Below are 26898 nucleotides of genomic sequence, written 5' to 3'. Positions count from 1 at the left end.
TTGTGATCTTTCGGAATGGAAACCTAGCAGGAACGAAACACGCAGTTGAGCACCACCACCATGAATTTTCTTTCGTATATCATGGACAAGGGATATAAAGTGATAGACGAGAAAATGGTGAAATATGCTAGATGTGAGTTTTATGTGCGTGTGGAGAAGAATGTCCATGTCAAGAGACAATAATCAAAGCCAAAAACAAATGAAGAAACCAAGTTAAAGATATTCGAAGAGTGTTATCGTACCATCTACATTACTGACCACAATTCTCCCAGACTCCTCATCAATTGCTGCCCCGTTCCAATAGCTGCCGCCTCGTACATGAAATGCCATGGAATCTTGTGGGCCATGCTGGCTAGTTGAGGATCCTCCTGTAGTTGTCAGTATCCGTACTGCAAGTCGCTGATGTTGGAAGTAGCTATAATCCATCCCGTCCGCCAGGTCTGGGTAATGCTTGTCAAGTAAGAGCATAGTACCATATCGTCCGAGAGCAAAGTGCGACTTCAGGTTTGACAACGCTGGAGAGCATATCGTCTGCACTAGAGTGGGCTGCACCAAGTATGGAAGGTTGTTTAGAGAAGTTTCCCGTCCTGGGACATACGCGGGATTTGGGTCAAGCATGAAATGATGCAATGTGTCCACCGGCCAGAACCGAATGACAATGTTGATCGGCGATGGACGGTGCAAGCGCGCAGCATGCCAGCTAACTTGTTCTGACATATTGACTTTGTCTATGATCCGGTAGTCAAAGCTGTGCTGTGCGAGTGGATACGAGATTGGCACTCCCGGCGTTGCAATGTTGTTGGGTCGGGGAATGGTCGAGTAGAGCTCGACAGTCCGGATGAAGAATATTATCAGGTAATCGTCACAGAGATGCATTGCTTTGCAACTGTACTGCTAAATCATAGAATTCAGCGATGTGCGGGATTACACAGGAAAAGCAAGCTAACCTGCAATAGTGAAGGGCTCACCAACTGGATTTTCTCACAAGGTTGGTCGCTGATGTCCCATATGCTCACTTTTCCGTCGCGTGTTAGACACTTGGTGACAAGTGTGCTCCCGCTGAGTAGGTGAATCATTCTACGTCCATCAATGGCACTCAGCAGAACGAACGCTGACACAGGGTCTTTCTCTTCGAAATCGATGGTGAGTATTTCCGTTCTATAATAGACAATCAGCAAGAACGTCAAAGCAGGTGTTAGTATTTACACTCACACTTCTGGCTTGGACTGAATCGCCATTATGGCTGGAGAAGAGGGATCATTATTGATAACAACACATTTGTATGCCTCCTTCTTGTACGTCCGTTTTGCTATGCACACGGGTTGTAGGATGGTAAGGTCCCAGCACTGGATGATACATTCTCTGAATGCCTCGATCATGACAGAAACTAACCAACGATTTCCTCTGCCAGGGAGAAACTCCATTAGTAAAACGTTCGAATGTTTCTCTGCCCCCCCAAAATGAATTTCTCTCTTCAGAGTTGGATTAGGGTTAGTCCAATTGATGCGAAGAGCAAGTGCACGACATGTAAACCGCTCGAGCTCTAAGGTTGACAGAGACTCAGGGGATTTCCCATTGAAATAAGGTATAGGGATGTTTTGCTGGACAAGAGTCCGCAGAAAAAAAGCCCAGAGACTGCGCATACGGGTGATGGCATCAAAACTTTTACTAGTCTAGAAAATAAAAATCAGATACAAAAACCTGTGAAATGAAAACAGGGGCGCAAACCTGCCGTAGTGCCAGGACACTTTGGATAGGAAGAAGCTGAAATATATCGAAAAGTATGTCGAGAGGAATAGTATCAAGGGATTGCGAGCGATGCCTGATATGTGAGCCAATAGTAAGTTCCTTCATAGTGGACAGACACAAGTTGGGTCACTGACTCACTAGGCTTGATTAAACGAGAAAGGAGGCCTCTGTCGGAAATTCTTAATTTAGATTTCAACGCCTTGCTGATGCTTATTCAGAATTCGGTCATGTCGCGATTTTGTTTAATCACCACAAAGGATTCTCGAGCAAAGATCTTGTCAAAGCAAATACCAATTTATGATACAAACAGTCCAAAGAACGATAAAGAAGGGTCTTGCTGGAGAAGTTCGGTAGTCGGGTATTTATCAAGTGTATGTAACCTCCCTCTCATGTCTAAAGAGAATATGCGGTGGCAAATGAACCTTGTTTCTGGCATGCTTAAAGGAATATTAATGATGACGATAATAAGAACATAAAATAAATGAGTGGTTGATAACCTGTGGTAGGAATCGATATAGGCACACTTGAACTGGTGCCTTTCGAGGTGCTGTTCGAGACGCTGGTCGAAGTGTTGTTCGAAGTACTGTTCGTGTATGGAGCACACACGTTTGGATCGTGGAATGCCGCGGGGTCCTGGGTAAAGAACCCGAGTTCCAACCCCTCAAGGTATGACCTAGATGACCATCAAGTCATTTATAAAATACCCTTGTCTGCGCCTCGACTAACCATTGCCTTGCACGGGCATTCCCGTTGGTAAGGTTTGATGTCTCGATCTTGAAGTTCCAGTACTAAAGGATTCTTGTTTGTGCCACGTCTTGATCAAACACTATGGGACACGTACAATCCATCCAGCACCTTTGCTGTAGGCCAACTTCTGTGCGTCAGCCCATTGGTAAAGGAACTCATCCGTGGCATTGAACTGTGTATCGAGTGACCACTCTCCGAACCAGAGTGGAGAGTTGCCGAGTGCTGCATCAGTCTGGATTTCTGCAAGATCTTTACCACACATGAGTACGCCATTGCCGAACCAATGAAGAATACATACTACAGATACTGGTCATGTATGATGTCGGGTCATTTCCCTATAAAATTGTCAACGAGAAGCAATAAGTTACATGCACACGACATACAGCCGACCTGTAGAGAGAATTTAAGAAATCATGATAATACAATGTAGTCGCACTCACGAATAATACAAGTGGTCGTCGTAAGCTTGGGGGCCAATCGCAACATCAGCTGGGTTAGAGGGGTTGTTGTGCTGCCAATTCACATCCATGAAGCTTTGCATGCCATCGTCAATGTATCCTAGCAAGAACATGTAGCAAACTCACTTCGTTACCAATGGAGTACCGGACTGTTTGAAGGGTGACGCTTCGAATATGGTCTGCAAACCGTATGTTGCTCCAATCCCCATAATAATCGGAACCGCTTCTGAAAGTGCCGCTTGCACCTCTGCTGGGAAGATGGTTGCCGAGGATGTTTCATTCAATGCAGCGGTGAAGTTGTTCGAGACGGACGCTGATACCGATACCGATAAATTAGACGACGGCACAGAGATTCCGAGTGTGAGTTCAACGGCACGGACTGTCTGAACGAAGTTCTCTTGGACTGTATGAAGATTCAGAACTCATGAGAAAGAACTTCTGACGAGTGATACATACATGTGCCATAGCCAGGTGTTTGAGACGCGTCATTATTGGGCTCATTGGCTGCTTCGATCGAAAAAACATTTCCAAAATTAGGGTCCAGGTGAGAAAGCGTAGTCATGACCGCCGTCCACACCAGTGCACGCCGGTAGTTGTATGGAGTCTGTATGCAGGTTATTATACTTATTGCTTTTGCCAGCTGCAAAAGGGCTCACGTAGAATTGAACATCAGTAGTGCAACTGGTAAAAATCATTCTCAGTACCGAACCAATAGTGAACGAATGGGAACTTACTTTCCAGTGAACATTTGCTGAGCCGTTTGAACTCCGGGCAATGCATGATGATCCAAGATTACTTGGATCCCGGCGTCTTGCAGCCAGCCCAAGCCCCGGCGCTAGTTGCAAAAGCTTGTGTTTAACTAGAAGATTGAACTACAACGGAGCTTCTCACCAAATAGTTAAGACCGCCCTGAGGGTATAATTCATACGGCCTATTGACTAAATCCTCCACAATCCAGTATCCCAGCTATGTACGAACCCGTTGCACAACACACACGAGTCCGCACGGGATGAGAAAGGCAAAGCAGATCAAGCCGTCCAGCGTTAGCTTAGCCACGTTCGTGGTATGCCTTGAAACTCACAGGAATGCGGACAGTGTTAATACCGGCTGCCTTTAATGTGTCGACATCACTCTGTGTAAACCATGTATCCCAGTGTTGAGCGAATGTAACATTGACAGTGTCAGGATACGCTTGTGCAAATGCCCTAGATTATCACAAAACAAATCGAGTTTCACATACAGATAGTATAGAATAGGAACGTACGACTCGGTTGAAATGCATGTCGAACAATCTGAACCACATAATTGTCCACCCATATCCACCCACCCTAAAGAAACTTGTTCAGTAAACACGTACTTGCATAGTTCATCGGTTTATCACCTTGAGGGAGCATCCATAGCTCTAGGACTAACCTGCGCTACCACTTAAGTTAAATAGTCGGTCAGAGACGTAGAGTAAGTTGTAACGCTACCATGAACCCAAATTAACACCATAAATATGAGTTGGTTGCCCAGCCCACGCACAGGCAACAAACGTGCTCGAGAGCAACAAGCCTGTCAGGATATGTCTCATTGGACAGTGGTTAGTCCTCGATTAGCGTGGAGAGGGAATATGATCCGCGTTTCCAAATCAAATATCAAGAGGAAGCACAATTTATACCAGGCCTTCTGCCCGAAAGACGTGCCCACTGCCAGCTCATAGCGGGTCATGTGTAGATGTGAGCCTGAAACACAGTATACCAGAGTGAAACCCTGAAGGGACGTAAACTGCGATAAGCTGTCAAGTAAGGTTTGGGGTGCGGTCCCCGGGTCGATGACTGAACTATAGTCCGACTCCTCCCTGTAAGCAATACGTGCGATATACATAACTCAACTCCCGCTAATCTGAGTTGACGGGCAGTCGTAGCCGGGGAGTTATGGTGTCGCTTGATCGCGAGCCACACGATGTCCGGTGGTATCATACGTATGCTGCTTCTTTCACAGGTCAATTGAGCTATAGAGATATTATTATAGCATACCTGGCTTCCCTAGCTCTTTTATTCCGCGGGCCATCCTTTGATGATTTGGCAACGGAGTGTAATGAGCTCGTAGTAGATTATGACACAGCTAGTAGCCAGGTCATGATAAAAGAGAACTTGTCTCGGAGTTATAAAATAGCTTGGCAAGTTGGCCCAGCACTCATAAGGTATACAGACCATCCACACATCTCCTCGTGATCATGCGTGCACACCTGAGAGACGGTCAGAAAAGTTCCATAGACGGATGGGCCACCGATACATATGCCGAGGCCTCCCCAATTTTAACGGCCATCTGTCGCGGTTAGCAATTTCAAGTTGGCTGTGTCTCAGGGTGTCATGATCATCACCGGCACCACTAAGTGTCGCCAAAATTTTACCACTGCTGTTCTCCCTCGTGTCACAGCATCATAGGATATAGTCATAGACTCATAGTGATATATCCTTATGGCTGGTAGCCTTGTACTTGACCCTAAAAGACGGCCACCCTGAATATATATATCCGTTCTGCCAGTAGTGTATGATAGTCCAACCAGTGGTACCGAAATGTCACAGGCGGCTCTCGGACTGTAGTCGTTTATCGATTATCCCCGGTGGACATGTTGCCTTGTCGTCAGCGGTTTCGCATCGGTAATTACTACAACTTTTCCCAGAGGACGTTGGTAGACTGGTGACTAGTTTGTCTATGAGGCAAATGTCGATAGATGTTCAGTTGGACTAGTAAAATTGGGTTTGAATTTGGATAGCAGTGCGCGCTTGGGACTCCGGAATCAACATCACATGATTTCCCAATCAACTCGGGCATCGATTACATAATATCACACTTTGCCAACCGATGCACGTGTCACACTTTGATCCAAGTTGGTCGAAGCCACAATATCTAGTAGAATCAAGGTCACTCAGCGTTGTTGATGGCAGGCGACTTGTTCTTATCGACACCCCTACTACTTCCCCTCGTCTTAACTTGGATAGTGCCGGTGCTTGCTCATGAACATCACGGAGCAGACCTTACAGAAGAACAACTACATGCCCCAGTTGATGCCGTTCTCTGGATCCATATCGCCCTCCAAGCTATCGTATGGGGTTTCATATTCCCAGTAGGTATGGTCCTTGGACTTACGCGAAGTAGATGGCATGTTCCGGTACAAGTACATTGCGTTGTTTCGCCTTCTGTGATTCTCTTCTGACACGTACAGAGTCTCGCCTTTGCCCTGACTTTTGGTGGCATAGTCCTCGGCCATGCACATGGCGGTCGACAGTTTCCTTCTTCTACCCACTCCCATATCGGATCATGGATTTTGGTCCCTATCTTCGCCCAGTTGGGCCTTGGAATCTATCTCAAGCTTCATATTCATGAACGTACCCTACGACCATATGCTGTGCGCGCCCATGGCGTCCTAGGACGTATATGGCCCATCCTTGGTTGGGTTCAGGGCTTGTTTGGCGTTATCACGCTAAGGGGATTCTGCGGGGAGGTGGGAGCTGGACAATGTGCTGCGCACTATATCATGGTAGGTCCACGTGTAGTATGACCCCTTTCGAATGGTGCTCATTCAAATCTTCAGGGAAGTGGATTCATTGCCTATGGTATGATAATGGCGCTTTTACTCGTTGTCGGGGACAACTGGGTCCGCCGCAGCGGCCGTAGCCCAGAATGGTGGGATTCCTGGGTGATTATGCTTTGGGTGCGCCTATCGCGGATCATGGACGTGCCCGAGCTAAATATGTGACAGGGCATAATCAATACATTCACTGAGCACCACGGTGGTGAATGGAGTGTGAAAGATATGCAGCATACGTACGTCTGTTCCGAGAATTGTATCGGTCAAGTGATTAAACACGCCTACGCAGGATTCTTGGGATACTCTGGTGGGCAGGGGGCGCTCTTGGCATCTTCCTGTCTAGGAATAATCAGGTACACCTACCCAGTCGCTTTTATTGCATTGTTGAGCTTGTCTCTGCATACAGCGAAATGTTGTCCCCGGCGTGATGTTCGTCTTTTCGCTTTCTCGTATTGGTCGATGGTCTGATAAGCGCTTAGCATAATATTAACAGGATGGGCTATGTCAGACCATGCCCAGGCTCTGATGTTGTCCACGAAGGTAAGAATCATGTCAGGTTCACCATTCGTGTGCACTGATGCTGGTCATATTCTCAGGTTCACTCTATGTTTGGATACTCGCTGATGCTCGCCGGCTTTGCACGTGTCCTTGAGGTTTGTTTCATACCGCTGCCATCCTCACCCCTATCGGAGAGACCTCCACTGGATGATAATGATTCAGAACACACCCTGGCACCCGCTGCGCCCAAAGATACTGGTGTTACCGCGAAACTGAATGCCGTCCGGGCATTCAGGCACTTGCCACCGTTTGTTAGTATTATTCCTTAACGATTGCTGTGAAAGTACTCATCGTAATATTTAACAGTTACTGGTCGCTTCTGGGTATGTTGCCACTATGGCATAGCCATGCTTGGTTCTTAATTGTGTATCCAGGTTACTTTTTATGTCTGCTACGGACGAGGAACTCGAAGCTGCTCACGAGGAAGGGGTAGACCACGTCACATATGTACTGTCAATGTATAGGTGGGGGCCTTCACGAATTCGCGTTAATGCTTGTCAGCTTAGTTCTCTCACAGCATTGCGTTCCTGTTCTACCTCCTCACTGTCCTCTTGCTGCACCTTTACTCCACGTCTGGGCGGAATGCGTCGTCTGCGCAGCAGCCCAATGTTGTTTTTTCCGCTGAGGGCATTGAGCTGTCAGACACGGATGCAAGTAAGTGGTATGCGCCTCTATCAAGGGAGGAAGGGACATCGGCAGCAGCGCATGTACTTGGAGAAGACGAAGACGATTGATGCCTGGAGCTTGGTCGTAGTACTGGATGACTTCGCGCGGTGTTTAGAATGTTGTTTTAAATTTAAATCTCATCAAATCATTGGCTGCGCTCTCGTCTTCTGCTGTCTTTGCCGTTAGCTTGTAATTGGTTCCCCCTATCGTGCAGACAAATGGGGGTCCGTCGTATCTAAGCCTGCTTTATTTTTCATCGTTCGATTAGTCTCAAGTTTTTCGATTAACAGGGCCTGTATGAGAAATACTTCAAGTTGCCCAGGTATGTTTTATCGTAACCTTATTTATCAATGGGGCTAAAGCTTCGCGGAGAGTTCGCGCACATATCTAGGATCCTCGCGATGTCGCAGCCCCCGTCGTCGTACTTGCTCGTTTCCTGACCAAATCGCGGGAGAAAATAGGAGATGCATCCTGGACTATGTCACGGTATGGTCTCATTCAAGAATCATGTCTCCCTATCACCGATAACTGGGGACCTGACGCTAGCGCAAAGCACCATCACACGGTCGTGTGATATCGGAAAGAAAGAATCATTTTCAGGCCCGCATGTCATGCCGATACGTCCGCGCATGTTATCGCGCAGCAGCAAACCGTATGGCGGTGAGCTCGAAAGATGCTGTAGTACAAGTTGGACATGGAGGGCCAGAAATGTGAACGACAAAGGAACTCAGCCTTGTACATGAATGTTGTCACTGGGATGCGAGGTACCCACTCCGCCTCGGATGCAAGGTCCGACTGCATGAGTGCAGTCAATGACATATTGGAATTGGGACAACATTTTCCAGTACTTGAATAGGTTGGACATATGCATCATGATTCATGATCATGATCATCAGATGATCGGGCTCGGGAATGTAGCTTATCTGATAGAAGCTCTTGGTTGGAGATAACGCGCTGGCTTCGGTGATATCACTTGTGGGTCTTCACCCGGTTACATTGAGTTGTAGAGGGATACCGAAGTGGAATGGTACAGGGTTTTGAGCCGTCGAGGACAATGAAAATTTCAATGTATCACCGCTTTCTAGACATTGTGACGCTCGAGGCATTGCATGAAGACAGTCAACAGGAAACACAAGGCTAACGGTCCAGCAGTACCCGTAGGACGAGAAGTATCTCGGAGTTATGTACCCGAAAAGGCTGTTTCCAAGTATATAGTGATCTGTGATCGATTGATCGGGGAGTATGGAGCGTGACACGTGACATACCGACGTGGCCTGGGGTAGCCGTGGAAACGCTATCTCTACACCAACTCAAAAAAATTCAATGGAGTTCGCATGAGAAGAGATAACAAAATTTAAGGTAACAAGCAAGTGGCACTCGAGACAAGGACTCGTATATTCGCTGGCTCAATTATATGAGATTTGATGAGGTAGGTAAGGGCTACAGGAAGCCTCCAGCCAATCCAAAAACTCGCATTGGCTGATGACGAAATAATTTGGGAGTAGATCGGTTTCCTGGGGCAAACTCATCATATGCATTGACGCGTTCTTGCGGAGGCAAAGGTGGGAATCTCATTCCCATGAATGTCCCGGCTCGACTGCATACCGGGTGCGTAACAAGTAACTCTGTGCTCCTATGCTGTTATTGAGGTTAGCGCTAGCGCTCAGCTGACAGCGCTCTTCACTGCACACGTCACCATACCAATCAATATACAAATTATCAGGCTTCACCTTGACGCTATATTGTTCGCATTCATTAATAGGCTCGTGATGATCCCGCGCGCGCCGGATGGTGTTGAAATGTTCACATTATGGTCTGAATACGATGGCGGCGCACTGCATTCGATGACTGCAAGGACTATGATGCGCGTGAGATTGGTCCATGTGCGCGTACTGAGCCGAATGATTTAATTTAGAGACACCTGTCATGGCTCAGCTGGACTCAACGGAGTAGCGAGTTAGATGAGCTGTCATTGGCAATACTGCGGTGCATCGCCCGCCGGTTGTCACTGGGTCAATGAAGGAAGGAAACCGTGATTTCTTTAATGAGAATCTGGCAGGCATAGCAGCTCCGGGGCAAGGGGGGTTCGTTTGGCAGCTCGGTGAGGCTTTTGTGCCACTTTAACGAACAGAACGTTCTGATATCAACTCCACGGACGATCTCGGAGGCTGTGACATTATGACAGTCATCGAGTGTTCAAGTTAGTGCGGATGAACATCATAAGTGGTGAAAATCGCTACGTTCAACGTGGGGGAAGACTCGGATAGCCTGAAGGAGTAAATGATGACGACTTCCTTCCATTAATTTGAGGGTACTCCACATTAGAAGCATTTTCAAACGATGTCAGTGACTCACACGGGGTGGCATATGAAAAGCGGATAATCAGGTTAGCCGGGACCTGCCTGAGAGTTGCATCATGCGGCGATTGTACCTACCGCACTTTGTTGGCGTAGGCCTCCGTAATAGGCAGTTTTTATATTTTTATCGAGATTTTTAACTTGTGAGCCAACTAGAAGCCCGGAGAACTTCAATACTTGGGTGGTACGCAGTACTTGGTACTTACCGCACTTGAAGTGGAGCGCTATTTCACCTCCAGTAAAGCTCCCCAATAGCCATTGGGTCACGAGCCTCAAATTGATATACCGATTCTAGCACGGCCTGTTTAGTACTTACTAGTAGTAGTGCTTGCGCCACCTGCAACCTGAAGCAGTTGTTAGATGATGATCCGACTCGGCACATGGAACGATGATCATATTGTTTATCGCACCACGAGAAATTTTCAAGGTCTCCGATGTCGTCGTCGAGCCTATCATCAACAGAAGGGTGATTTGGGAGACTCAGTCAAGCTGAGCTTCGAACAAAAGTCAAAAGCTCAAAGCTCCTGCCAGGTACCCGTCGACTCAAACCTAGAACGGGCTGGTTCAGATGAGGAACACCTTCCAGATTTAACCTTGAGTCTACTATTGGGAACTTCCGAACAACCCGGTAAACTCCGTGCCCGACTGAGAAGTTCTCGCTCAGCGCTCAACTATCGCAGCAGTCTTCCTGTAACATCATACACAGCTACCCGTGTACGTATTGATCGTTATGTCGGACGTGTTCGCATTCTTGACATGGCTATTAATTGTCGGTAAACAAATTGCAGTAAAACTTCCTATCAACATGTCCACCATTGTGGTTCCTATCTAATATTTTCTGATCCGTATCAGGCACCACTTGACACCACGCTGTGTCTCCCTACCATACTTAATGGCACACGAGCCGAATATAAATTTCCCCCTCTGAACCCCCCACTCATCTCAGTACGCTATCCTTTGGCACAATCCCCCTCGTTGACTCCATCATGAGTAGCGAGGACCACAAGTATGATGTTAATAGCGTCGAGAAGAACAATCCCGACGTTGGAGTTCACGTCGTTGCTGACGGAAGGCACCAGTTCGATGTCGCTTCAATCGACTTGGTACAGCGTCGACTCAAGCAACGCCATGTTCAGATGTATGTCCATCTTTATCTTGTTATAGCCAGCTCATTGATTTTATTAGGATTGCTGTATGTCGTCACGGTATTACCCTTGCAAGCTGACTCACGAAGAGTGTAGATAGCTGGAACACTCGGTACAGGACTTTTCCTGGGTTCCGGGAAAGCTCTCAGTGGTGCAGGCCCCCTTGGTGCCCTTATCGCATACGCCCTCGTAGGCTCAGTGGCATACTCGTACGCTCGCACACCCTTTCATCAAATCTTTCTAATGATTTTTAGCTCCCTGTGTTCCATCGGTGAAATGACGTCTCATGCCCCAATTTCAGGGACATTCCCCCATTTTGGTATGTGGGATAGTTCGTATCATTTGAAATGCGACATTGATCGACGCAATTCAGCCGCACGATGGGTCGACCCTGCACTTGGTTTCGCAGTAAGTATCAAGTTCCTCAATTGAAGTGCGCTATCGCTAACTGATTGCTGTCCAGGTCGGATGGGTAAGTCAACTCCTTCGCGGTCCATGCCGTTTCTGACAGTCATCGCAATTTTTTCAGAACTACTTTTATGTGAGCTAATTCATTCGTCCCTGCACGTAACAATGTACTGATCGGATCCACAGACCAACGTGTATGTTTATTTTTGGTCTTCTTGGCATTACGTTTACACCCAATCAGGATAACTGTGCCGGTGGAAATCACAGGCGCTCAGATTCTTATCACTTACTGGGATTCCAATGTGAGCCAAGCAAACAATTAGTTTCCAACCATGTTGATGAAGCTTTATCATGTAGCCAAATCACGCTGGTATTTACACCGCAATTATCATTGTTTTTGCTTGCGCAACGAACATCTTCGGTGTACGGTATGTGGCATTTATGCTCCGTGTAGTGCATGCTCACAACCTTCCCTCAGGTATTTTGGCGAAGGTTAGAAATAACTATTTTTGAAGCTGCTCCAGTCAAACTCAACCATATAATCTACCAGCGGAATTCGTGTTCTCGATCATTAAACGTAAGCTTGATTCCTAATGCTGGCGTGGTATATCCGCCTTACCCACTATCCCAAGTCACGATGATCACCGGTCTCATTCTTGTTGGTCTGATCATTGATCTTGGCGGTTCACCAAATCACCACCGGCTGGGCTTCCAGGTCGGTATCAAAATCAACTGGAAATGAACCATTTGTCCTGACAATGAGGGTAGTACTGGAAAAATCCCGGTATTTTCGCAGGTGCTGGCCTAGAACCACAGCATGTTGGCTTGGACCGCTTCTTGGGCATTCTGAGTGTTATTGTTCAAGCATCATTCTCATTCCAAGGCATGGAACTCGTCGCAATGTAAGTATACCCTTCCCTTCCATCAAAAGAAGTTCATTTATCAAATCGATTTATAGCGCTGCTTCCGAGACCGAAAACCCCCGCCGGAACATCGCAAAAGCCGTACGCAGGGTATTCTTCCGTATTCTAGTTTTCTATGTAAGCCTTTATTATTTTGGTTGGAATGATGCAGGTCCTGATGGAGGGTGCGCGCAGATCCTCGGTATCTTTATCACGGGCCTTATTGTTCCTTACAACGATCCCAACTTACTCCAATGTGAGTTCTCACTACTCGAGCTTTACAAGGCAGGTCTGATACATTCCTCACAGCCACGGGTACTGCTGCTCAGTCTCCCTATGTCATTGCCATGACGAATGCTGGAATTAAAGGTAACATTCACGCTAATCCGGACCCGATCGTTGTTCATGTCTACACGGACAGTCTTACCAAGCGTAATCAATGCCGGCGTCATGACGAGTGCATTCAGTGCTGCAAACTCGTTCCTCTTCTGTTCATCTCGTATTCTGTACGGTCTTGCTCTCCGAGGGCAAGCACCCAAGATTTTCGCAAGGTGCACGAACTCTGGACTTCCGTTCATCGCTGTTGCATTCTCTGTGCGTCGTCTTCAGGATCATCGAAATATTGCATGGCACTGATTACATATAAAGAGCATATTTGCATTGCTCGCGCTCATGAACATCAAGTCTGGTGGCGCAACAGTGTTCAAGTAGGTGTGCTCCTAGTGGTGTACGATCGATACTCACGTTTGATTTAGCTGGTTCGTCAATCTCTCAACTGTGGGCGGCTTCTTCGGTTGGGGATCTATCAACTTGACCTACATATACTTCCGTAAGCCCATCGTCCGCCTATCTCCCTTTCCAATCCAAGTCTCATAAAACATGCAGACCGCGGAATGAAATACCAGGGCATTGACCGCACAAAGCTCCACTACTGGAGCCCCCTCCAAGTACGTACCCTTTATCGATACGCGGCTCCGCCGAGTGCTGACACTACCTCCAGCCATGGCTTGCGATCTGGGGATTGAGCTGGTGCATTTTCTTCATCATCATCAACGGCTTCGAAGCCTTCTGGACTTTTACCGCCTCCGGCTTCCTCACTGCCTGTGCGTCTGCTCATTTTCCCGTGAAGTCTTGATAGACTCACAATCCCAATTACCTCTTGCAGATATCAACATACCGTTGTTCTTCGCTCTTTACTTTGGCTGGAAGTTTATGAAAAAGACTGAGGTCTGGAAACCAGAAGAGATGGACTTTGTGACGGTAAGTGTCTTAGCGGCTACTCTTCGACTCGATCTGACGTGTGATATTAGGGTATTCCCACCCCAGAGGAGACAGAAGGGCCAGAATACCCTCCCGAGGGTTTCTGGCAAAAACTTGCTGAAGTCTTGTTCTAAGTGTTGTTGTACGGATTTAGTCACTGTCCCCGGCTCTCGTTTGGTCAGAGCTGTAATTCCCTTTTTTTTATTTTTGATGTGTAGCGATGGATGGCTTGTCTATGTTGTGTTAAATACCTGTAATGGTTTGTTGAGAACGAAACGATTACGCTCTTTAAAATGTCTACTGTGCAGTGCGGCATTGAATATATCATAATCCATCGCTAGTTTGAATGACGCTAGACACCGAAAAGTACATCTCTTCTTAGATGATTTGTGGACGGGCGTGATATACTCAATCGTTGAACGCAATGTCACTTCCTGCCGTAATAGTTGTTACATGGACATTCATGTACATCCAAGGGCCATCCGCGCTGAATTGAGATATACGGACACGTTGATTCTGACACCTGTCGGATGATTCAATGCATCGACAACTCGACGGATGACGTTCGTCCCGGTGGACTCTGAGCGTCACCGCCATTTCCGATCACCGGCCGGGCGCGCGTGCCTTGCCTCAAGTAGTCAACTTGAAGGATACTTGTAGCATACTACTAGCGTATTCCCTGGTGCCTGTATTGCGACTAGTTGATGTAGATGCCAACTTATTCTAGAATATGATAATATTAGCAGGTGTTGGCTAGGCCCAGTAGAGACATGTTGGAAATGCCTCTATGTTGACATGTGGCAGGCTGGCTAATCATATATACTTACCACCAATACCAATTGCCAGCTTAGTTGCGGATCAACACCACTCAATTGAAACCCGCGCGCGCACAAAAACGGTTAGGGGCAAAGTGATGTTTTGTGATGTTTGGCACCGCGCCGAACACACACGTCGGGACTCGGCGGACTAGAGACTTCGTCATCCACATCCGAGATATTTGACAACTCCACATCATGTCTACAGCTCTCATCCTAGGTGCAACAGGCGCAACAGGCAGACTTCTCCTTCGCGAGCTTCTCGCAAACGACCAATGGTCCAAAGTCGGCGAATATGGGAGACGAGTAACCCCCGAAGCCGACCTTCCCCAGAATAGGGGCAAACTGGAGCAGAAAACAATCAACTTTGAGAATCTGGAAGCAGCGGGGCTGAAGGACGGGCGATGGGATGTCGTGTTCGTCACCCTCGGGACGACTCGCGCGATTGCAGGGAGCGCAGAAATGTTTGAGAAGATTGACAGAGAGTGAGTGGAGTTCTTTTTTTTGGTCATACCCGATTTCATCTCATGTGTCGCCGTATCCAGGTATGTGGTGAACGCTTGTAAGGCTGCAAAGACAGATGATCCGGAACATCCACAACGTGTTGTGTATTTGTCGGTGGGTTTTACCCCAAAACACGTCATGCGCATCATGCGAATTGATGTGAAATACAGTCTGGTGGTGCTGACCCATCCTCTTACTTCCTATATCCGAGGTACGCAAGCATCACCACGGCCGGCTCTTCCTCAATCCTTATCTGACTTTGTTTCCTTCAGGTCCAAAGGGCTCACAGAACTGGGCATAGCACGCCTTGGGTATGCGGACACCATCGTCTTCCGCCCAGGTTTCCTCAAAGGAGCTCAACGTGCTAATAAAAGGTTTGCAGAGACCATAGCCGGGTGCGCTTTTTCTTCCCTTCAATTTCTATTTCAATGTTGATTTGGCTAATTCAAGCTACGTGACGGGCGCTGCGTCGCATTTTACGTCCAGCGTGGAGATTCACGTTCCCGTTCTCGCAAATGCCATTATGAAAGCAGGCATTCTGGGTTCATCTGGCCTACGGCCCACTGTGGGGGCTACTAAAGCAGGACAGGAAGATGCGGAGTTTACTTTGATAGATAACAAAGGCGCGCTCGTTCTTGGGCAGGAGTGATTCATCGTTGTGGCAGCCTTTTGGTTTCAGTGTTATGAATGTTCTGTTGGACTGGACGATTATCTAGGTACGTATATATGTGCCGTGTAAACAGTAACAGACAACAAGAAAATTATAAGCCAGTAGTGTCTTATACAGCAAGTATAATTATGCATGCGAATCCCTGTGGGTCAGTGATATTCGTAGATGAGTGAAGGAACATATGTGCGTAAAAATAGATTGTGAATGATATCTATTTGAAGACATTAAGTTGGTCGGTCCATACGATGAAATGAAAGCATACATGCCTAGACTGTGGGTAGCTGAACCAATGGCTTATTCCGGCCTAACCAATATTTAGCGTTCATACACGCGGCGGGGTCCTGCCCTCAGAAACAGTGTCCGTTGGCCGGTAACTGGGTAATCCGCGCGAGTAATACCTCCCGCCGGAGATAAGGGTCGCAGGGATTCCTAACGACCTTTCAAGTAGTGGTATCAACTTGTGAGAACCAGAACTCCTCCTATCCACACTCGGACGCGGTCGATCCATCGACCCAGACACTAACCTATCCACGGCTGATAGTGGCCGGTCGACAACAGGCACAGGTATATCCGCAGGAAGTGGTTTATCCACTACAGCTACAGCACCGGTACCGCCCAAAACAGGTTCAGCCTTCTCCACAGGTGAGTTTGAGGGATCGGACCGTGACAGGCTCATCACGAGTTCGCTTCTCCGGGGTTGGCGGAGGGAGGGGGAGATCTGCATGGAGTGTGAACGATCGAGGCCGTTCGGTCGCAAACCGGGGCCTGAGTCAGCGTCTATCCAAATTGAGGGAATGGCAGTTCGAGGAAGACCTGCTGTATGGGGAGGTTCAGGAAGGGAGACTGTCGGTTCCGGAGCGCCTGCAATGCCAAAGTTAGAGAGTGATGGAAACGTGACAAGGATACGCACGGTTAGGCAACTGTTTTCTTAGCGGGCGGCAGTACTCTGCGCCGCTGTCCATATCAAGGAACGAGCATCCTTGTAAGGCGTCTGGAAGTGCAGGCATGGGTGGTGGTTCATCTTGTGGAAAATGAGATGCCGTTGGGGTGCGCAAGCCTTTAGGTAAACGGAGACTGGCATTGGATGCAGTGCGTGAGCGTGTCTTTGCTGCGGATAGACGTGAAAGCCGGTTTGGGCCATCTTTGGATCGTTTACTGCGAGAAGATTTTACGGATTTAAAAGACTTGATGGACTTGACGTCGGTTGGTACATGCTTCACTTGGGAGACGAGAGTGGCTTTGGATAACACAGCTTTAGCAGTGACACCCATGACTTGTGCGATGTCGGTGTTGATGGTAATGTCTCCCAGTGTTTGGGTGTCATCGATATCGTCCACTTCCTCGTCGCTCTGATCCATCTCATCAATCTCGGCAGCCATGCCCTCCGCTTCTCTCCAAGCCTCCTCGAGCTCATCCTCGAGCGTCTGGATACGGGATAGTGCGCGTTTCATATCTTCTCCCTGACGCTCGAATGCTTTGTTTAGTTTGCGGAGTGCAATCCCGAGAGCGGACGCCCAATGTCGGTGCTGAACCACCGAAATTTGGGCCTGTTGGTCTGACATGTGCAAAACGGATGCAAGAATAGAGTCGCACGAAGCAATAGAAGTCGCAACCTGTGATATTAAGCCTCCCAACACATTCTCTTTGTCACTCTCTCCCGAGCTGGCAAATACACCCGCACATGAATTGAGCGCCTGCATGAGCATGGTTCGTCTATTCATTTCGAATCTCCATTTAACCTGCGCTGCTAGGCGCTCTTCTTCAAGACGCTCTGCTTCTTTTACCATGTCTGTGTCGAGCGCCTGGAGAGATAGGAGACGTATGAAGGACTCTTTTGCGCTTAACCTGATAGCACGTGAGACTATCTCCTGTAGTTCGGGTGAGGTGAATGTCCATTGGGCGGCCTCATAGGGAAGGCCCTTCCAAGGAATTTGCACGGATTCGAATGAAACTGTAGGCGGGGGCGCAAGGGGAGGAGGAGGCTGGAATGTCGTTACCGATGGTTTTGACTTGAGCGTTACTTTTAGCTTTTGAGCTGGAGGTGTCGCTGCAGGGGGTAACGAGGGAGGGCATGAGGCTAAATTCTGTGAAACTTGAACGCCAACGTCTGATGTTGCGCGTGTGTGTAAAAAAGCGCCCGAATGTGGCAAGCACTGCGGGAGCGAGGCATCGAGGGAAGATGATTGGCTTTCGTCCAACGGGCCTAGGGAGGCTGGACGGAGGGAGGGAGAGGTGATTACAGGAGATGTCAAGCCGACAGAAGAACATCCGTCGGTGCTAGAGCTTCCGTGGGGACTGTTCATATCGACTGAATTTTTTGTGCGGGAGCGCAAGCGTGGGCCGTTTGGTAACGGAGGCCGAGAGGGACGGTCTCGTACAAGTGAAGGACGACGACGGGGAGATTCAAAATCTGATGTGACCAGATCCATAAGAAGAGGACCACACACGAAATTAGAACCGGATGGCTGGTAATTAACTATATGTTGCAAAAATCAGCTAGTGTTATAATAGTAGGCGTTGAGGCGGTCGAAAAACACAGACTTGGACACATGGCACGGCATGACCAAACCCCAATTATAACCGCTCTGTCCCTTGATGCCTGCCGTATGTCAATGGGACCCGAAATGTAAACGGATGAATCTAATCTAATCAGCGGGTCATCGTAGGATGTGAAAGCTAAAAATGGAAATTTATGATAAAAAAATTTATATGTTTTTTTTATATGCAAGGCCCGCGAATTTCGCATGATTTATTACTCGTCCAACACAAGTCCGCGAGGCCGATTGGCGGTTTAGTCGGTCAGTGACGCAACATTTGTGTTGTCATTAAGTTCTTCCAGGGTCATGAACTGACTGCGTACTACGGCATATTCAGATTAACGAACTGGACATGCGCCGTCGCGAAGGCATTATACTTCCCTCTCACGGACGTACTTGGAAGAGCGAGGCACACGGAATATGGCTCAACAAAGAGAGAAAACATCGTGGGTTTCTGTGATCATGATTCGGGAAGCTCACTCTATTCGTTCAAATATACTATCATTGTAGGCTCATCGGTGCTAATCATCATCACCACCGCCAACAATTCTAACATCGCTTGCCCATCGTACTATAAGTATGACTTACATGTTTTGTACGTTTACCACGTTGATATTTCTCACTAAACCCTCCAGTAGACCAAAACAAAGTCTACTACACGTTGCATCAAACATAATTTTGTTCGTTTCAATCGGATCGAGCTCAAAACACGCCTCCAGCTCCTTACTCTTACATACATCCTTGCTTCACTTTCACATCACCACATTTCCCACTTAAATACAATAAAGCATCCCTCATCTGACCCACCATAACCCAACGTCTGTCTACTATGGATGCAATCACTATTGGCTCATGGGATCACTCGCCATCCCTTCCTATTCCTCTCGACATACTTTTCGATATAATTCAGCATCTTCCTATCCAAAGCGTCCTGGCACTACGGCAGGTTCGTCCCCCCGTTTTCATTTCACGGGATTTTTAATCTGATTTTTATCTTCCAGGCTAGTAAAAGTTTTTATGCTATCACCCGTCTGCGCAGTCTATGGGCTCTCCTTCTGCAGACTCTTGTCCACGAACAAAACATCCCTATACCCTCCTTCGATGGAAAATCCTTCGACTGTTTGTCAGCCTTGGAGCTCGAGCGGCTTACATGTTGTGCACTCGCTCTTCGCAGCAACTGGACCAACCCTGATCCGGATGCGAAGAGAGAAGTTGATTTTTACAAGCCCACCGAGCCGGATTCGCGTATCATTTTCATGGAGTTTCTCCCTGGCAGAGGAAATCGCTGGCTGATTTCCGTCACGATGACTGCGCAACCCAGAAAATATGTTATCCAGTGCTGGGACGTTGCTGTCCTACAACCCGTCTGCATAGCAGAACTAACACACATGGAGGGGCCATATGGCGGTATTGTTATCAATGACGATCCCTCTTCTCCAGCCATTATAGTGATGCAGTCAGCACTGTGAGTGTAAATAGTAACACCCGATTTGACGTTCTTGCTAATTGTCTATCGTAGAACAGAGATACTCACCATCGACTTCGAAGAGGATGACCCCGAGTCAGCATTCGTTCCGCTGAGTGCCATTGACGGAATTAGAGAGATTCACCTACTCAGTGGGAGTACCCTCGTCACCCGGCGTCCAGAAAACGGCGGAGAAGTGACCATATGGGACATCAGCGATCAGCCTTGCGAAAAAATCCAGCTGGTGAACCCCTCACTATTACAGGTTGGCTTATGTTTTCCATGCAATTCCGCACGTCGCTGAGTTCTATGATTTGACAGAACGATCGCTGCCAAGCAATGCACCTTTGCGACGATTACATGGTAATCGTCCGCCAACAGACTGTCGAGCTCTACTCGACCATTCCGCGACCCAACATCATTGCAACGCCAGGAGCACCAATCTCTTACCCACTCGCACAGCACACCTTCCAATGGCTCACAGAAACCGTCAATATGTCACAGCAAGTCAGCTGGCATGCTGCGCGTTCCCACCACCCCTCGCCGATCAACATCGTCGTTCGATTTGGAAGTATATATCCCTGGCCGGTGAACATGTTACATCATTTCGTGCTTAACCCAAATCCCGCGTACGTCCCATGGCGGGAGACTTCTCTATACAACCTTCCATACTTGATGCAGCCCACTCCAGTGCAGACGATAGGCTCTCCAGTGCGTCTGTTTGCACCGTCGTCCGTTGCTCTCGGACGATATGGTACCGTTCTCTGGCTTGACAGCCATACCGAAGACTGGGCAGGACCTAGCGACTGCGGTCAGCGACTTGCAGGACGGATACTGACAGCTACGGGAGGATTCTCAACTAGCCAACATGGCTCACATGATTCCATGGTATTTCGCGTGCGAGATGACGACCTGTGGAACAAAGTGGCGATTGATGAGGAATCTGGGAGAATTGCGGTTGGTTATGTGAACGGTTCGATAACGCTCTTCGAATATTCTTAACTTGGACTCTTCATTTGCTTTTGTTTGATTACCGTGTTTTTGGCATGGTCATTCTTCTCGATACCCACATTAAGCTCACATTTAGCATGTTTCACCGTTTTTTCTCATCATTGTCATTTAATATCCCTTGGCCAATAATATTCATTGCGGTAGTGTACAACTGCGTGCTTCGTTCCTGCTAGGTTCCCATTCCGAATGGACCACAGTCACAGCCAATATATTGCGTTAGGATGCAATGAGGACCTAAAAACCAATATGTGCCGTGTCATAATCCCATACTCGGAAAAGTACGTCAGTCCGAATTCCCTCAGTGTCAGTGTTTTACGCGAGAGAATGTTTTCCTATTGGGAAAATTATGAATCCTCGGTACTGTTTACACGGCACAACAAGACGCAGACTGACCTGGGCGAATGTGACGGTTTCCACATTGACAGAAAGCGTTTGGGCAGCTAAAAATTCACGTAACGCTGGCAGGATGTGTCAGTTCACAAGACGTTCGTGTATGCAGGAAAGCAATGAGACATACTTGCGTCATGTAAGGCGTTCCTCCACTTGCCGTACGGATTTGGAGACGATTGTCTTTGAAGTCCTTCCCATTTGTGCCGCTGGACGAGGACGCTGTTGCTGACGCAGTGTCTGATGAGTCAATAATTAATTGACCGTCACGTAAAGCTTTCTCTCTTACAGCCTTTTCTGCACGGGCTTTCTTATCTGCTTCAATCTGGGGAAAATTTACCGCAGCCTTGGCTCTGGCTTCTCTACCGCACGCGGTTAGATCGGATTAATATGGATATAATCCATGCACATGGCAACCACCTCTACATTTCTGTTCACCTTCTTTCACAATCTCTTCGGCCTTCAGCTCATCTCTCAGTTTGTTAATGTTCCCATTTGATTTAACTTCTAAAACACAAATTTCACCAAGTACACGACTAAACTCACCTTGCCAGACTTGAAACGAATAGCTTCATTCGCACGTGCTTCTATGGCTTCTTGTTGGGCCTTCACGCTGCGCTTTGCAGCTATCTTTTCCCGGAGCTCAGCCAACTTCTGCCGCTTCTCTTCCTCCATAAGTGGCTTTATCTGAGGGTCATCTGAGGTGAGAGATACGGCACGCACGCCACGGGGTACAAACCTCTTCCGCAGACCCCTCATGGCCACCCTTCTCGACATGGTAATTAGCCAACGCCGTGTTCTTAAATACTTTGCCGCATTCTGAGCATTTGGTACCCTGATAAGGTGTGCTGAAGATAGAGGCTTCAAAGCCGCGATTGGAATACACATACATTAGCCTTTGTTTTAGCGTTCGATATAGCACCTGGGCCAGCCTAAGTTCCTATCAAGCGCTGCAGACATCAACATCGACGTCAACAGGATTCCCTGCGCTGCTCGATGCACTCGCAGGAGAAGCGGTGCTCGGATCGGTTTCCAGGATGTGATCCATAGCAGGCTGAAAACTACGATTATTAGTCGCTCTCAATGTCCCCACGTATCAAACAATTTGATCTGTACCGACGGAAGCAAGGATGGCCAATACTTGTGCTCGAGTTCGTATAATTCCATCTGGACCCACGAGGAAGGGAAGGAGATAAGAGGCGTACATATTCGTGGCATAGACAATGCGGGACCACAATATGCTACCCCGGTTCGTCACGACTGTATAGGTGGAAGAATTATGGGCCATTTCATGCGTGGCTGCGGCCATCGGCGTCTGAGTGTGCAAGCTTAGAAAGGCGTATTGCCCAGCGTGTGCTTGAGCATGGTGGTACAGGTTCATGACCAGTTTCAATGGCCCGACGTCATTTCCTGGCTCGCATAATCTTGGGTAAGTTGCACTATTCCTGGTAATGAGCGGGTTGAATCAGACTAGCGAGAACAAGTACCCCTCGAGTTCCTCCTTCGAGAACCATCCCACACCATCTAGATTGAACTGCGCTTGATGTTTGAAGTCCTTGTGCGCGTTTTTACTTCCTTCTCTGTGAACAAGATATTTATGTGTCCACCTTCTACTAGGTCGATATTGCTTGCCTAGTCATTCTCTTCTATGATTCTGATGAGCAGAGAAGCGGTGTTGTTCGAATTTATACGACTTAATTGCCTTGACCGTATCGAATGTTGCTTGACGTTGAACAGACTCGACGAAAGCGGCCAGCCTAAAATATACACATTCCTTCCTACAAACAATATTCTCAAGACATGTAGTGCTCTACACATATGTCGCTCCTGAGCTCAAAACTTTCGAGTCGGTATACTGAGTACAGTACGATAAACTCACAATAAGCATGGGACGAACTGACAGAAATCTCTTGCCTCGAGTATCACGATGCTGAGCGGGTATTTGACAAAAGGCGAGGCATTATGCAAGAGTTCGATAAGGTGGTGCACCAGCCATTTCTGTGAACAATGAACATATGTAAGGACTCAAAAGATAAAATAACATGACCAAATTCGGAATAAGCATCAGCAAATTGAGCAAGGCATTGAAATCTAAATTAAGAATTTCCTCCTTTCTCGTTCCGCTCAGTGAGCCAGTGATACAACTTGCGATGAATGAATTTACTGTTGACTCACATATCAGGCATCGCTCGCCATCCCTTGATACTATTCCTCTCGACATACTTTTCGATATATTCCAGCATCTTCCTATCCAAAGCGTCCTGGCACTACGACAGGTTTGCCCCCCTGTAAGTTTCATTTCACGGGGTTTTTGTATCTGATTTTTATTTTCTAGACTAGTAAGAGCTTTGATGCTATCACCCGTCTGCGCAGTATCTGGGCTCTCCTTCTGCGGACTCTTGTTCAGGAGCAAAACATCCCTATACCCTCCTTCGATGGGAAATCCCCAGTCTCTGTCAGCCTTAGAGCTCGAGCGGTTTACATGTCGTGCACTTGCTCTTCGCATCAACTGCACTTACACTAATCCGAATCTGAAGAGAGAAATTCATTTTGGGGCGACCGTGAAAGATCCGGACGTTTTCTTTATGGAGTTTCTCCCTGGCAGAGGAAATCGTTGGTTAGTTTCTGTCGCGATTCGGGCACGCAGAAAATGTATCATCCAGTGCTGGGACCTTACCGTTCTACAACCTGTGTGCATAGAAAAACTGACCTACACAGATAGGCCATACAACTGTGTTGTTATCAATAACGATCCCTCTTCTCCAGCCATAATGACGATACAGTCCAAGCCAGAAGTGTGAGCGCAAATAGTAGTAACACCCGCTTTAACGTTCTTGCTGATTGTCCATCATAGAACGGAAATACTCACCATCGATTTCGAAGAGAAAGACCCTGAGTCAGCGTTCGTTCCGCTGAGTGCCATTGATGGATGTAGAATGATTCACCTACTCAGCGGGAGCACACTCGTCACCAAGTGTCTAACATGCGACGGAAAAGTGAGCATATGGGACATCAGCGATCAACCTTATGAGAAAATGCAGTTGGTGAGCCCTTCACCATTACACGTTGGTTTGCTTTTCCCGTGTGATCCAGCACATGGCTGAATTCTATGATTTAGGAGTACCATTGCAGAGCAATGCATCTCTGTGACGATTACCTGATAATATTCTTCATCCAGACTGTCGAGCTCTACTCGACCATTCCCCGACCCAACAACATTGCAACGCCGGGAGTGCCAATCTCGTATCCACTCGCACAGCACAGCTTCCACTACCGGATCATAGAGAAAATCAATATGTCAGAACAAGTTAGCTGGCATGCTGCGCGCTTGCACCGTCCATCGCCGATCAACATTGTCATTCGATTCTGGCCGGTGGACACATTGCATTATTTCATGCTTGACCCAAACCCCGTGTATGTCCCAGGACGGGAGACTTCTCTATGCAACCTTCTATACTTGGTGCAGCCCACTCTAGTGCACACGAGATGCTCTCCAGTGTGGTCAGATCTGAAGTCGGACATTGCTCTCGGACGATATGGTACCATGCTCTTACTTGACAACCATGACCAAGACGGGATGGAGTATGGGGACTTCAAGTAAGTCGCGGAAAAATATTCATTGAATCAAACCGCATAAGCAAAATCCAATCTACTATGTCCTTCAAGCTTCGACAGTTGTACCATATGTATGCTCCAGATCATGACAAAAATTGGGCACCTCTAAATAGAACATTGTCACGATAATAATCACATACCGCGCTCCGTGCACAACAGCCTTTGAACTCAGACAACACGTACATGCAGGTGTCACAATCCTCATATCCTGGATGCCTTTGAAGATTGACAAAACACATCTCAACAGCGTTGCCATCTTATAGTGAATTTCACGCTCACACTGGGCGGATACAACACTGGTAGTGTAGCTGAATGCACTGCGAATGATTGAGAACCAGATTCTAGCGATTCAAACGCACGCTAATTAATGCGGGACATGCGAACACTGCATTATAGGTAGCAACGAACAGCTCGCATGGTTGACTAAGGAAAACGTGGAAGTGCGCTCCGTAATGGGTATATATCTACCACATTGATAATGCAAAGGTTGGCGAGAGTTCGACGTAATAAGGGGATGCAAATCGACTTAGGTGAGGATGTTGACAACATCATTGTTGAGAACATCGTCAACAACTGTGGGGTTGTGTTAAAAACAGCTCAAGAATCACAAGGATGGTACTCGCTTGCAGTGATGTCAACCAACTGACGCTTGGTGAGAACGTTCACTGTATCATCGTCCAAAACATAATCGACGTCTGGAAAACTGTCAGCGGCCAACTATAAGTTGCAGTTAGCGCCATACCAGCAAATACGTCGGCTATGGACGCCTGGCGGGTGAGGATGTTCACTGTATCATCGTCCAAAACGTAATCGATGTCTGGAAAACTGTCAGCGGCCAACTATAAGTTGCAGTCAGCGCCATACCAGCAAATATGTCGGCTATGGACGCCTGGCGGGTGAGGATGTTCACTGTATCATCGTCCAAAACATAATCGATGTCTGGAAAACTGTCAGCGGCCAACTATAAGTTGCAGTCAGTGCCATACCAGCAAATATGTCGGCTATGGACGCCTGGCGGGTGAGGATGTTCACTGTATCATCGTCCAAAACATAATCGATGTCTGGAAAACTGTCAGCGGCCAACTATAAGTTGCAGTCAGTGCCATACCAGCAAATACGTCGGCTATGGACGCCTGGCGGGTGAGGACGTTCACAGTGTCGTAGTTCGCGACATCCTCCACATCTGCGCATGTCAGTTTGTATTCTTACAACAAGTTTTGGGACGCACAGGCCAAGACATCAACCAATTCAGGAGAGCGACTGTCAACAGGGGCAGCGAAAGCAGAGCTGCAAAGGACAGCGAGGGATGCGAGAACAGTGAGCTGCATTGTGAATTGTCAATGAGAGGAAGGTAAGCAGCTGAAGGCGGTGGAAGAGGGTAAAGAACGATGGAACAACTAGAGAGGAAGGTGATTGTTTTTTATACCCAATTATTTTCTGCGATGGGAACAGAATGTCATATTGGCGACCAGGATGTGCAGTTTAGGACCGTGAAAATGATGGAAAGAACGATTTGTTTCTAGTACAGTCGTGTCGATTGGTGCCACAGTCTGTTCACGCTGTGAATCATCTACCCCCGTGTCAGAAATGCGCATCAGCTTCGAACGGACCGTGGCCGCATCCGCCGACATTAACTCAAGCTTTACAGTTGTGCAACAGCAAATCAAAATCAGCGAGTCCTGGCTACGTTGTGGCATGCCTACACAATCAAAACTATCGATCACAAGATGAATATATACATATTATTGGGAAAAACTTAAACTTACATATCATCAATTCAGTACCAGATATCAGACATCGTCGCGGCCACGATTGTTAGCCCAGCATCAAGTAACCCACTGCTACTTTAGAATTCAACAGAACCAAATAACGTCACATCGCTACCTATTGGTACCGAATCAACGTCTCACAAACGACATGCAGACAGTTCACTAGAACACAAATCTATCCGCGGTCTCAGATATCATTTTTGCTATGCAGAACATACTATAGTAAGTACTTGCAAAAGTTTTACAAACGTCACTCTGTGGATAATGACCAACCGCTTCAGCTACATTTGGCACAATC

General features: G+C 47.5%; 11 protein-coding genes across 11 annotated transcripts; 5 read left to right on the top strand and 6 right to left on the bottom strand.

The window, feature by feature from the left end:
* Positions 1 to 213: 213 nt before the first annotated feature.
* Positions 214 to 1854, bottom strand: HD556DRAFT_1246793 (uncharacterized protein; the record flags this gene model as incomplete). Its single annotated transcript, XM_041298639.1, has 4 exons — positions 214 to 894; positions 948 to 1158; positions 1213 to 1673; positions 1729 to 1854. 4 exons carry the CDS (start codon positions 1852 to 1854, stop codon positions 214 to 216), a joined length of 1479 nt encoding a protein of 492 aa, XP_041154869.1.
* Positions 1855 to 2187: 333 nt separating this feature from the next.
* Positions 2188 to 4527, bottom strand: HD556DRAFT_1246698 (glycoside hydrolase family 5 protein; the record flags this gene model as incomplete). Its single annotated transcript, XM_041298632.1, has 15 exons — positions 2188 to 2422; positions 2476 to 2537; positions 2591 to 2745; positions 2795 to 2831; positions 2871 to 2886; positions 2937 to 3029; positions 3081 to 3357; positions 3411 to 3558; positions 3611 to 3635; positions 3689 to 3789; positions 3846 to 3920; positions 4036 to 4159; positions 4219 to 4282; positions 4336 to 4367; positions 4427 to 4527. 15 exons carry the CDS (start codon positions 4525 to 4527, stop codon positions 2188 to 2190), a joined length of 1545 nt encoding a protein of 514 aa, XP_041154868.1.
* A 1289-nt stretch (positions 4528 to 5816) lies between these two features.
* Positions 5817 to 7916, top strand: HD556DRAFT_1409066 (uncharacterized protein). The gene is made up of 11 exons (XM_041304107.1): positions 5817 to 6117; positions 6166 to 6480; positions 6535 to 6654; positions 6703 to 6767; positions 6821 to 6884; positions 6938 to 6960; positions 7011 to 7071; positions 7128 to 7340; positions 7396 to 7412; positions 7464 to 7553; positions 7607 to 7916. Exons 1-11 carry the CDS (start codon positions 5881 to 5883, stop codon positions 7821 to 7823), a joined length of 1422 nt encoding a protein of 473 aa, XP_041154867.1. The 5' UTR covers positions 5817 to 5880; the 3' UTR covers positions 7824 to 7916.
* A 2887-nt stretch (positions 7917 to 10803) lies between these two features.
* HD556DRAFT_1409057 (general APC amino acid permease) lies at positions 10804 to 14200 on the top strand. Its single transcript, XM_041304106.1, has 25 exons — positions 10804 to 10826; positions 10901 to 11250; positions 11298 to 11304; positions 11354 to 11466; positions 11512 to 11576; positions 11631 to 11665; positions 11721 to 11729; positions 11787 to 11798; positions 11852 to 11859; positions 11907 to 11967; positions 12023 to 12093; positions 12144 to 12157; positions 12216 to 12242; positions 12298 to 12380; positions 12434 to 12567; positions 12624 to 12705; positions 12763 to 12823; positions 12877 to 12936; positions 12989 to 13161; positions 13216 to 13274; positions 13323 to 13396; positions 13453 to 13514; positions 13568 to 13670; positions 13733 to 13827; positions 13878 to 14200. Exons 2-25 carry the CDS (start codon positions 11099 to 11101, stop codon positions 13959 to 13961), a joined length of 1644 nt encoding a protein of 547 aa, XP_041154866.1. The 5' UTR covers positions 10804 to 10826; positions 10901 to 11098; the 3' UTR covers positions 13962 to 14200.
* A 640-nt stretch (positions 14201 to 14840) lies between these two features.
* Positions 14841 to 15795, top strand: HD556DRAFT_1448707 (uncharacterized protein; the record flags this gene model as incomplete). The annotated part of the gene is made up of 5 exons (XM_041307475.1): positions 14841 to 15127; positions 15188 to 15260; positions 15317 to 15357; positions 15419 to 15541; positions 15597 to 15795. 5 exons carry the CDS (start codon positions 14841 to 14843, stop codon positions 15793 to 15795), a joined length of 723 nt encoding a protein of 240 aa, XP_041154865.1.
* Positions 15796 to 16138: 343 nt separating this feature from the next.
* Positions 16139 to 18245, bottom strand: HD556DRAFT_1448706 (uncharacterized protein; the record flags this gene model as incomplete). Its single annotated transcript, XM_041307474.1, has 2 exons — positions 16139 to 16677; positions 16727 to 18245. The coding sequence occupies 2 exons, from the start codon at positions 18243 to 18245 to the stop codon at positions 16139 to 16141; spliced, it is 2058 nt and encodes a 685-aa protein (XP_041154864.1).
* Positions 18246 to 19051: 806 nt separating this feature from the next.
* HD556DRAFT_952766 (uncharacterized protein) lies at positions 19052 to 20918 on the top strand. Its single transcript, XM_041312113.1, has 4 exons — positions 19052 to 19299; positions 19355 to 19818; positions 19873 to 20083; positions 20140 to 20918. The coding sequence occupies exons 1-4, from the start codon at positions 19183 to 19185 to the stop codon at positions 20818 to 20820; spliced, it is 1473 nt and encodes a 490-aa protein (XP_041154863.1). The 5' UTR covers positions 19052 to 19182; the 3' UTR covers positions 20821 to 20918.
* A 215-nt stretch (positions 20919 to 21133) lies between these two features.
* On the bottom strand, positions 21134 to 22264 carry HD556DRAFT_1448704 (uncharacterized protein; the record flags this gene model as incomplete). The annotated part of the gene is made up of 7 exons (XM_041307473.1): positions 21134 to 21161; positions 21223 to 21269; positions 21347 to 21541; positions 21763 to 21903; positions 21956 to 22051; positions 22107 to 22148; positions 22175 to 22264. 7 exons carry the CDS (start codon positions 22262 to 22264, stop codon positions 21134 to 21136), a joined length of 639 nt encoding a protein of 212 aa, XP_041154862.1.
* HD556DRAFT_952712 (uncharacterized protein) lies at positions 22209 to 22997 on the bottom strand. Its single transcript, XM_041312112.1, has 3 exons — positions 22849 to 22997; positions 22704 to 22796; positions 22209 to 22655 (listed from the first exon to the last, which is right to left on the bottom strand). Exons 1-3 carry the CDS (start codon positions 22854 to 22856, stop codon positions 22313 to 22315), a joined length of 444 nt encoding a protein of 147 aa, XP_041154861.1. The 5' UTR covers positions 22857 to 22997; the 3' UTR covers positions 22209 to 22312.
* Positions 22998 to 23366: 369 nt separating this feature from the next.
* Positions 23367 to 24817, top strand: HD556DRAFT_1448703 (uncharacterized protein; the record flags this gene model as incomplete). The annotated part of the gene is made up of 6 exons (XM_041307472.1): positions 23367 to 23504; positions 23552 to 23692; positions 23754 to 24013; positions 24071 to 24118; positions 24170 to 24281; positions 24335 to 24817. The coding sequence occupies 6 exons, from the start codon at positions 23367 to 23369 to the stop codon at positions 24815 to 24817; spliced, it is 1182 nt and encodes a 393-aa protein (XP_041154860.1).
* A 498-nt stretch (positions 24818 to 25315) lies between these two features.
* Positions 25316 to 26159, bottom strand: HD556DRAFT_1539128 (uncharacterized protein; the record flags this gene model as incomplete). Its single annotated transcript, XM_041309705.1, has 7 exons — positions 25316 to 25404; positions 25455 to 25526; positions 25574 to 25648; positions 25696 to 25770; positions 25818 to 25892; positions 25940 to 26014; positions 26060 to 26159. The coding sequence occupies 7 exons, from the start codon at positions 26157 to 26159 to the stop codon at positions 25358 to 25360; spliced, it is 519 nt and encodes a 172-aa protein (XP_041154859.1). The 3' UTR covers positions 25316 to 25357.
* Between the last annotated feature and the right edge of the window lie 739 nt (positions 26160 to 26898).

Source organism: Suillus plorans (assembly GCF_016647745.1).
Source record: "Suillus plorans strain S12 chromosome Unknown HD556scaffold_78, whole genome shotgun sequence".
In the NCBI taxonomy this organism is placed as follows: Eukaryota; Fungi; Basidiomycota; class Agaricomycetes; order Boletales; family Suillaceae; genus Suillus; species Suillus plorans.
The sequence above is the reverse complement of the archived record's forward strand: the minus strand, read 5'-3'. Positions and strand labels throughout refer to the sequence as shown.